The sequence below is a fragment of the Glycine max genome, chromosome 18 (assembly GCF_000004515.6).
Source record: "Glycine max cultivar Williams 82 chromosome 18, Glycine_max_v4.0, whole genome shotgun sequence".
Taxonomy (NCBI): domain Eukaryota; kingdom Viridiplantae; phylum Streptophyta; class Magnoliopsida; order Fabales; family Fabaceae; genus Glycine; species Glycine max.
The window spans coordinates 17,474,796-17,485,324 of NC_038254.2; the positions used below are offsets into that span (position 1 = coordinate 17,474,796).

Sequence of the window (10,529 nt, forward strand, 5' to 3'; positions counted from 1 at the left end):
CCCCCCCCCCCCCCACCCACGGCCCCCCTATTTTACACACACCCACCCACACACACACAAATAAACACCCACAAAACCCAAACACACAAACCCACACAAACACACACAGGCACACGGGCAAACAAACAAACAAACAAAAACACACCCACACACACACACACCCACACACACACACACAAACCCACACACACATAAAATATTACCAGCCCAAAAATCCTTCTATTCTTAAAAAGGACCCCCCCCCCCCCCAAACCTACCAGAGTTAGGCTACTGCATAATTAGTGAACTACCTGCATGTGTCTGTTACGGCCTGGGGAATGATCATTTACAGTTTTATCAAACCTCATAGAGCTGAGCAAAGTATCGCGACTAGTCATAACGGCTTCAAAAAACCCATCTACTCCCTTTGCAAAAAGATCATTTCCTTGTGAAAGCTTCTCAGCACCCGCATGTAATTCCTCAACAGTCTTCACAAGCCATTCTATCTCAATGGTATCTACACCAGCCTGGATAGTAGGATATAATATCTTCACAGAGGCATCAACCGCTTCCAACTCATTCAATACAGTAAATTTACCACCAGAAAATCTTACTCTACTTTCCTCATTTACAAGATTCTGCAACCTTCTAAAATCTGGAGCCCATGAATGTATGTCGGCCACATTCAAGTTTGATAACTTCTTTGACGAGCCAGAGAATGTTGCAGTAAACACCCTGCAAATAAATACAGTCTTCACCTTAACTCCATACATTGCTTGCATCAAAACCTTTCCTTTGGTAGAATTTTTAACCTTAGGAAGATCTAGTGAGCCCACAAGATTATCTAACATAGAACTACATTTCTCAATTCTAGGGTTCCTAGAACTAACATGCTGTCTCCAATCATCAAGTAGGGAACATGCCTGAAGATACTGCTTTGAAGAGGCAGAGTCTAAATTGTGATTCTTTTTCTTCTTGATTTGTAAATCTTGGGAACTACCAAGCCCTCCATTTTCACCCTCGAAGCCATTGCATGATGTTTTTTCCATCTCTTTTTGTTGTTCTAGATCTTTTCCATTGTCAGCCTCACCCTTATAACTGGATAAACTACTAGTACTTACTTTGTGCTTCTTTCCACTTTTCTGTTTCCTTCCCTCTTCCATCCTTGCGTTGATGTTGCCTTCATTTCCATGTTCTCTGGTTGACTCACTTTCATTTTGGGATCCATTAGGTAGCTTTCCATCAGCTTCCCTCACTCCAAATTTAACGGTGCTATCTATGTCGTGCAAGGACTCAACTTCCTGCTTCTTCTTTTTCTTTTTCTTATGCATTTCACCCCCATCCACATTTTCAGTTTCATACCCAATAAAACCATCAAGTTGTTGACTAAAATTTTCATCATCTTGATCAGCATTCCCACTACCACTTTGTTGCCTTTTGAACTGATCAAATTTCACATGCCCAGGGTTGAGCTCCTTGTTAATATCAACACTTTGAATAGAATTTCCCACTACCTTCCCACTGTCATTACCATTCTCTGTTCTGTGCCTTTTGTGCTTCTTATGAGAGTGAGATGATCCAAGCTCCTTGTGGAGTTGCTTGAGCTCGTTGAAAGATGCAGAAGCTCGGTGGATATATGCATTGATGACATGAGAAGCACCATTGTCAGCAGAGATAAAATTTGTGAGAATTTTAGCTGCTTTCAAAACTAATATGTCTATTACCGAAACACAATGTCCAGAGATTGTCTTCATCTTCCTGACCTTTGGCTCTCGCACATATATTATCTATTTTCGTTGAGCAAAACAAATAAAAAATAGTCTAAATTGTGCAGTGCACACTTAAGTGGAAGGTTTCCCTGGTTCAGACGTGAAAGCTCAGAGCTAAATCCATTGCAAATTTCTAGCAACTTTGAACTTATGTCAAAGTACACATCAATCCATTTGCCCTCCCAATCACTCACAGGAAGCTCAAGGGCAGTCATAAGGGTCCATATGTCATTGTGACTTTCACAAAGTGACTTCATAGCTAAGGTCATCGAAGACAAGGTAAGGATTTCATCCTTGCTTTTAGGCACAAGATAGTTGGTTTGTAGAATCAGCTAAGCCCAAACCCTACAGAAAACGTTCCCTCCTCTCCTTCACACTAACATGGTCCTTCAGACTTAAAGCAATAGTGGATAGATTTCCATAATCTGTAATCACACAAAGCAACATTGATCACTAGTTTGCCCTCAAATTTTACTAGCATGACAACTACACACATCCTCATGATACACACAGATCCTCATGATACACACACACACACACACATACCCAACTACAATAATAAAGCATAAGCACCCTTGAAACCCAGAATTTGAAATTAGTTACATAAACAACTGTTGATGTCTATATTTGTCTGTAATTGAATTTTACCTTTTGTATGTTCTTGTATGTCATCAATGTAATTTGCTATATAAACAACTGTTGTTCATGCTTAGTGAACCTTAGATTCCCGTTTGAGACTGAATGCAATGACTCTTGTGGACAGTTTGCATTAGTCATTGTATTTAGTCTTGAATTGTCCGTTTGGACAGTTTGGGGAGACTGGTATTTTTATGTTAGATTCATTCGTTAAGGTTATTATTATTTTCAATAATTTGATGAAATTTCGGTACAATGCATTTCAACTTGTTCTCTGAGTGCATACTTGATTATCGGGAAATTAATTTCACCGATGTCATGTCGTGTACTTGGAGACCAATGCGAAATGCTGCCGAAATTTAGTCAAATTGTTCAAAATAATGCTAACCATGACGTTTGAGGCTAACATAAACGACAGTCTTCCTAAATGGGATAAGGCCACACCTATAAATAAAAAAGTGAGATTTTCATGCATGGAATTGTTTAGATAGATCAAAGTTGGATCAATCAAAGTCGCATGAGCCCAGAATATGAGGATGGCGTGGAGCAGTTCTTGCAATTTGCTTTAGAAAGAGGTCGACCGAATGAAGAAGAAAAATATTATTGTCCTTGCATCAATTGTTTGAACGGAAGACGACAACTACTGGATGACATACGGGACTATCTATTGTGTGATGGGATCAAGAAGAATTACACGACGTGGATATGGCATGGTGAAGTGACTGACATGCAGAGTGGGTCCCAATCTAAACCGTTTGATGTAGAAATGGGAGTTCGCTTGGAGGACATGATTCGTGACCTTGGACAAGAGTCTTTTCAGGAAGCACATGCCTCTGTGTATGAAGGATTGTAGAGTGATTCAAAGAAGCCTTTGTATACGGGGTGCAAGAATTCCTTAACCCTGTTGTCTGCGGTGTTAAGTCTGGTTAATGTGAAGGCCAGGTATGGGTGGAGTGACAAAAGTTTCACCTCACTGCTTGAGGTAGTGCACAATCTGCTTCCAGAGGACAACACGCTGCCTAAAACTTTCTATAAGGCGAAAAAGATATTGTATCCCATGGGTATGGAGTATCAGAAGATTCATGCTTGCCCCAATGATTGCATACTCTACAGGCATGAATTCCAAGAAATGTCCAAATGCCCTATCTGTGAGATTTCACGGTACAAAGTGAAGGATGAAGAGGAAAGCAGTTATGATGAAAACTCAAACAAGGGCCCGCCAGCGAAGGTTTTGTGGTATCTTCCAATCATTCCAAGGTTTAAGCGTCTTTTTGCTAACGAGGACGACGCAAAAGACCTTACATGGCATGCAAATGGAAGGATTTCTGATGGACTGGTCTGTCATCCGGCTGATTGCTCAAAGTGGAAGAAGATTGATGGTTTGTATCCAGATTTCGGGAAAGAGCCAAGAAATCTTAGACTTGGCCTCTCCAGTGATGCAATGAATCCATATGGCACCTTAAGCACGCAACACAGTTCATGGCCAGTTCTGCTAGTAATTTACAATTTGCCTCCTTGGTTGTGCATGAAGCGAAAATACATGATGTTGTCTATGATGATATCGGGCCCAAGACAGCCAGGAAATGAAATTGATGTTTATCTAAGTTCGTTGGTTGAAGATCTGAGAAAGTTGTGGGACGAGGGGGTTGTAGTGTTTGATGCGTTTTGCAAGTAGACGTTTGAAATGCGTGCAATGCTTTTTTGTACCATTAATGACTTTCCAGCATATGGGAATCTTAGCGGTTACAGTGTTAAGGGTCATCATGCATGCCCCATCTGCGAAAAAAACACAAGCTACATACAACTAAAACATGGGAGAAAAATAGTCTACAGTAGGCATCACCGCTTTCTAACACCCAATCATCCTTACAGACGACTGAAAAAAGCTTTTAATGGATGTCAAGAGCATGATACTGCGCCAATACCGTTGACTGGTGAGCAGGTATATCAGCGGGTTCAACACCTGAATAATGTATTTGGAAAGACCCAAAAGAAGGATAAAAGTCAGAGTTGCATATTGAAGAAGAGGTCCATTTTCTTTGATCTTCCGTACTGGTCTGATCTTGACGTTAGACATTGTATTGATGTTATGCATGTGGAGAAAAATGTTTGTGACAGTGTCATTGGGACGCTCCTTAACATTCAAGGCAAGACGAAGGATGGCTAGAATACCCGTCAAGATCTAGCTGATATGGGCATACGATCACAGTTGCATCCAAGGTCTGATGGGAAGAAAATTTACTTGCCCCCAGCTTGCCATACTTTGTCCAAAAAGGAGAAGATAAGTTTTTGTCAGTGTCTTCGTCGGGTGAAGGTTCCACAAGGATACTCTTCAAATATTAAAAGCCTTGTGCAGTTGAAGGAGCTTAAGCTTGTAGGGTTAAAGTCTCACGATTGTCACGTACTCATGCAACAATTGTTAGTCGTGGCTATACGAGGCATCTTGCCAAACAAAGTCAGGTTAGCCATAACTCGCCTGTGCTTTTTCTTCCATGCTATATGTAGCAAAGTCATTGATCCTGTCAAGTTTGATGAGTTGGAAAATGAGGCCGCAATTATACTGTGCCAGTTGGAGATGTATTTTCCCCCTTCTTTCTTTGACATCATGATTCACTTGATTGTGCATCTAGTCAGAGAAATCAAATGTTGTGGTCTTGTTTATCTACGGTGGATGTACCCGGTTGAGCGATACATGAAGATCTTAAAAGGGTATACAAAGAATCTTTATCGGCCAGAAGCATCTATTGTTGAGAGGTACATTGCAGAAGAAGCCATTGAATTTTGTTCAGAGTACATTGAGAAGGCTAAACCTGTTGGCCTTCCTGAGTCTCAGCATGATGACAGAGTGGGTGGTAAGGGTTCAAGAGGACTGCATGTGATCACTCCAAGTGTAGAACATTTGTTACAAGCTTACTTGTATGTCTTGAACAACAGTAATGAAGCTTTGCCATACATACTTAAGCATGAAGCTTTAGTCAAACAGAATAATCCAAAAATGTCAAAGAATTGGGTGTTGAAAAATCACAACAAGACTTTCTATGATTGGTTTAAAGATACAATCTTTGCAGATGAGAATGCTTTAGAAACATTAAGAAAGCTAGCAGATGGGCCTAAAAGAAATGTTATAACCTGGCAAGGATACGACATAAATAAGTATTCATTTTACACAAAAGCACAAGATGAAAAAAGTACAATGCAGAACAGCGGGGTCATCCTAAGGGCTGAATCTCAACACTTCACAAGTGTGAATGACGCCAATCCATGTGTAGCTTCCATCCCTTACTTTGGGTTCATTAATGAAATTTGGGAGCTTAACTATGTGAAATTTACTGTTTGTGTTTTCAAATGTAAATGGGTTGATAGCAACACCAGTGTGCGCACCGATGATATAGGATTTACGTTGGTAGACCTAAACAAACTTGGTTACCACAATGACCCTTTCATCATGGCAGAACAAGCTAGACAAGTATTTTACGTGCAAGACCCCTTTGATGAAAGGTGGTGCGTGGTTCGGCAGGGCAAAACAATTGGTGTCAATGTAGAAGATGATGATTCATACATGGACACCTATGTTAGTCCTTTGACTGCACAAATGACTCCTAACGTTGTCGGAGAAGAAGAAGCTGACGACGTTCATGCTAATCATAATGATTATGATGAAGGAGAATTAATTAACATCGTCTAATGTAATTTTCTATTTATATATTTGATTTTGCTAGATTCATTTACATAACTCATTCACTTTATTCAAATTCATTAATATTTAATGGACATTTAATATGAGTCCATAAAATGGAGCAAATCAATACTACATTTCTATTTAGAATCAATCAATACTACATTGGTTTGTGTCATTGGTTTACTAATTGCATTATTGAAAACATGCATATATTGGATGAAAGCTTTGAAAATGGAACTCATGGCAGTTCATCTTAAATTGTTGTAGGTAGTCTTCCTTCTTCAGATACTGTTCCTTCTACGTAGCAGCTACTGCCTCAATCATCTTGTTGTTAGCTGCAGACATTGACCTTGCTGTCCACACTGCTTTTGCACTCAGGTTACTCAACACAAATCTTACTCAACATAAATGTATCCCTCATTTGGTTATTATCATCAATGAAAATATCTAAATTGATTTTATCTTCTGTGTTATTTTGGGTAGAATGATAAGAGTGGTGATAGAATAGTTATCTTCTACTTCCATCCAGTTCTTATTTGACTTCAATTGACTCTTCTGGTGTATGAGGGAGAGAGATTCTAAGTATTTTAAAATTCATAATGAAACATGTAAACCTAAGTCTATGTTTAATTTGAGAAATAAATTAGAAAAAAATAAAATAAAATAGTTGATAAATTTCTAAGCCTTCCAGTGTGTGTTTATTCATTTTCAGAGAACTCTGCCCATAATCCTCTCTATATGATTTAATTCTGATTTAGTCCATTATATAGTTGTTAATTATTATTAATTTATAGCAACTGGAACACCAATTCAGTTGGCCTTTTATGCTGAAGTTTTGCAGCTATTTTGGCTATTGAAACGGCTAAGGAAAGGAAATTTCATCCTCTTTAATTGGATATAGATTCTTTTCTTTTAGTTCGAACCTTGTCTCATCTAGAAAGCGTCCCTTGGCCTTTGTATAATCGTTCATTAAATTGTATTAATCTAACTAGAAAGATTTAAGATTTCTCACATTTATAAGGAGGCACACACTTGTGCACACAATGTGGGACAACCCCCCTTCTTTCATTGCTCAGGAGCTCCTTAGGGATAGATTGGGGCTCCCTTCTTATAGATTTTGCTACATTTGTCATCCTTGGGTTTGACTATATGGATAAATCTACTACATTGAACTTGATCACTATGCCTCCACTGATTAGTAGTGTAATAACTTTTTCAAGACAAAAAAGGAAAAAAAAACAAAAGAAAGAAGAAAAGAAATAAGATATAGGTCTCTGATTCAGGTAGCAGTAGCATCATGACAGTGTAAGCCTAAAGATCAAAGAATCTCATTATTTTGGTTTACTTTGATTACTGTGCTGATTCTACTAGTTCAAGACATTACTTGACTTAATATTTACGGGTACAAGGATTAGTCAGCTGTTACTTCTGTTCACATTATATGTCTCGAGTATTTTGATCAATTTGTCAAGGTTTAATAGGTCAAGTATTAAGGTATAGTTGGTTGAGTTAATGAGGAACTGAAAATAAAGAGATAAAAATTTGGAATTAAGCTTTACACTTGTTTAGTAAACCAAAAATGTGGAGTGGCTGATAATGGAATACAACTTTTTTTTGTCTCTGGGCTAAATTTTTTTTGTCTCTCGTCACCAACATGTGTGACAACGACCTTTTATGTGTGATACCCAACAACTGAAGAACCTTAGGTGCCTTGCCGAGGTTAATTTCTTCTACTCCTACAAAACTAATATTTTTTTCTTCAACTTGATCAGGTGCCTGGATCTGATTCTTTGACAGACAACACTATAATTATTTATTTATTTGTTTATTTTATACCCTATTTTGTTTTTGCTTGAATCTACTCTAGAACCCATAAAATCCTAAATCCAAAATTTGCTGACTGTTCACAGCCTGGGAGCAGCACTCAATATCAACAATTAAACACCAAGGTCTTAAATGCTCTAATCTGCACAATATATTTTTGAGAAGTGACATGATATATCATATCAGAAGTCAATTCAATACCAAACTCAAGAATTTCCCATGCTATATTCCCAGCTTAGTGCCACGAGTACACACCCATGAAAAAAAGACTAATGGCAAATGGACTAAATTGTGAATAATTCAAATTATCAATAGAAGTAGAAAATAAAGAACACAAATATATGTATGAGAATCTTTATTCTTTAGCTAATAATCAAACTTGTAAACAGATTTAACCATAGTGTTGTCATATTGATCTAGCATTCTAGCCATAATACAATGCTGCATGTAACCCTTTGACCTAGCTTCTTCTCTTCTTGCCTTCTACTCTTTCTTACCAGTTGGCAATAGAGGGATACTCTGCTCATGCCTAAAGAAATTAGATGGATCAACTTTAGTTTTCACCTTCACTAACCTATTGAAGTTACCCTTGAAATACCTATAGCCCCATGACGAAGCCTCCAATAAACTTGTGTTATTCTTCTGGTTCATCCCTATATCCAAGTCTGTATAATTCACATAAGTTTCCCTTGGATACTTAGAAACATAGGGAGCCATGTAGAAATAAAATTTCCTCATCCAGTTCGTGTGCTTTGCCATACTCTTCTCTCCATCAAGCCATCCAGTCACATGCTGAATCTTGTAGAGAACTCCCTTTCTGTGAGGGAAAGGGGAGGCAGATTCTGCAATCCTACTCATTTTTCCACCATAGGAATTCCAAATCATTAGAGGGCCATCATCCTGCAGAAAAATTTTCCATAGTGCATTGAGGGACTTTTCTGTAATTACTTCCCTCACAAAATTTGATTTGGCTTTGAAATAAGCCTTTGTTGTGGACTTCCCTTGGAGCAAAACTTCTGGGGTTGTTCCATCAGGGTAGCCAGCAATATAAAGCACAGATTTGATCCAACTAGTCTCCACACAATCCTTTCTTGTCAAACCTAACTCAGGAAAACCATGCTTCATCACTTGGAGAAGCCTATTAGCACCACCAAGAAAGAGAGCATTGTAAGAAGTTGTTACTGTTCTCTTACCAGGAACAGTGCCATTCCCTGGTTGAATGATAACTCTAATGAAGAGATTCTCATCAATTTGTGGAGCCACTTGCTGCCATCTATGAAGAAGCTTGCTCCCTCCTTGTTCTAAGGTCTTTGTCACTGTGAAACAGTCACAGTTACTAAAAGAAGGACAATTTGCAAGCCTTATAAATGCAGTTTTTACTGCAACAACTACTTCTCTGCCCACCTCAGGGTAGTTTCAAAAGATGCAGTAACAGTATGCCCACAAATTTTACCATTCTCTTGTTCCTGAATGGCACCGGTGATATCTTGAACTAACCTAGGATGACATCTGTTAAAGATGAATAGTCTAGATAGGAGATTGTTATAGCTACTGCCATTGTCTGCTTCATCTAACTTGATTGATTTAATTTAGATGCCCACTTGCTTCTGAGTAAAAGGCAGAACAACTCTGGCAATATCTGAAAGTGTTCTAGTGCATGAAGCAATTTGATGGAGCTTTTGAAGAATATCATCAGGCCTCCGGACACAATTACTTCTTGTGTTCCATGCATAATCAAATGTACTGAGCAGCTCAGTTTCTGTTTGCAGGGCATCTTCCTTGTTTTGCATCTGTTGAACAAAAAAGTATTGTTTGCTCATGAAAAATTTGCATTTCTTATTCAGTAAGATGCATATGTGCATTCCTTCAATCTTGTGATTACAAATGATGAGCACTGTACATGTGTAATTTGAAAGGGACATATCATACCCAACAAGGGAAACTAGAAACAATTTGCACAACAAATTGCATGACAAAGGAGCTGATTTCTTGCTGCAAAATCAATGAATTGCAAAAAATTAACAAACAAATTAATATTTTAAGCATACTTATGGAAAGGATTAACAAGGGATGAGTGTAAAGTGTAAAATATAAACTCTTTAGAACCTGTCAAAGAAAGCAAATGGAGATAGAGCAACTGATGCAAAGGCTTGTCTATAAACAACAAACACATAAGGGCTCATTCCCTTGGAAATTGCAGCCTTGGAAAGCAAGCCCATTCCAGCATACACAAACTGAATGAACAACATTTTGTGTGCTACCTCTGACTGACCACTAGAAAGGAAAATTGTTCAATATATAGAGATTTTTGGACTCAATATATGGCTTGTTTGTTGGCTTTATGATTTTCCTTATTGGCTTTGTGCTTTATATATATTTTGACACCAAAGTGGCACGAATTTGGCGCATACATTGTTGGTGGTAGCGAAATTTTTCAAAATGAAGCCGCAAGTCAAAATTAAACACCCACTAATCTGCACATTAGTTTCACCAAAAATTATGTTGATGTTGAAAGAAAACTTGCAACAAGTTAACCCAATCTGAACTGTAATATTTGACATTCACAAAATCTAGCATTCTTCCCCATTGTATTAAACATTGTCCTGAAAATAAAAAAGGTGAGGGGTTCATTGCTAGTATAT

General features: G+C 38.2%; 2 protein-coding genes across 2 annotated transcripts; both read right to left on the bottom strand.

Moving 5' to 3' along the window:
* Positions 1–249: 249 nt before the first annotated feature.
* On the bottom strand, positions 250–6,408 carry LOC100816605 (protein BPS1, chloroplastic). Its single transcript, XM_006603227.3, has 3 exons — positions 6,376–6,408; positions 1,800–2,080; positions 250–927 (listed from the first exon to the last, which is right to left on the bottom strand). Exons 1-3 carry the CDS (start codon positions 6,406–6,408, stop codon positions 279–281), a joined length of 963 nt encoding a protein of 320 aa, XP_006603290.3. The 3' UTR covers positions 250–278.
* Positions 6,409–8,281: 1,873 nt separating this feature from the next.
* On the bottom strand, positions 8,282–10,136 carry LOC121173932 (berberine bridge enzyme-like 13). Its single transcript, XM_041011782.1, has 5 exons — positions 9,994–10,136; positions 9,783–9,879; positions 9,493–9,677; positions 9,292–9,396; positions 8,282–9,223 (listed from the first exon to the last, which is right to left on the bottom strand). Exons 1-5 carry the CDS (start codon positions 10,134–10,136, stop codon positions 8,371–8,373), a joined length of 1,383 nt encoding a protein of 460 aa, XP_040867716.1. The 3' UTR covers positions 8,282–8,370.
* Positions 10,137–10,529: the final 393 nt, after the last annotated feature.

Coding starts and splice junctions, on each gene's coding strand:
- LOC100816605 (XM_006603227.3), bottom strand. CDS start 6,408: ATGTCTGCAGCTAACAACAAGATGATTGAGGCA. Junction 2,081..6,375: donor ACAACAAGATGATTGAGGCA/GTAGCTGCTACG, acceptor GTTTGGGCTTAG/CTGATTCTACAAACCAACTA. Junction 928..1,799: donor TGTGCACTGCACAATTTAGA/CTATTTTTTATT, acceptor CAATTTAGACTC/TGCCTCTTCAAAGCAGTATC.
- LOC121173932 (XM_041011782.1), bottom strand. CDS start 10,136: ATGTTGTTCATTCAGTTTGTGTATGCTGGAATGGGCTTGCTTTCCAAG. Junction 9,678..9,782: donor TTTCAAATTACACATGTACA/GTGCTCATCATT, acceptor TTTGTTCAACAG/ATGCAAAACAAGGAAGATGC. Junction 9,397..9,492: donor GTTCTGCCTTTTACTCAGAA/GCAAGTGGGCAT, acceptor CATCTTTAACAG/ATGTCATCCTAGGTTAGTTC.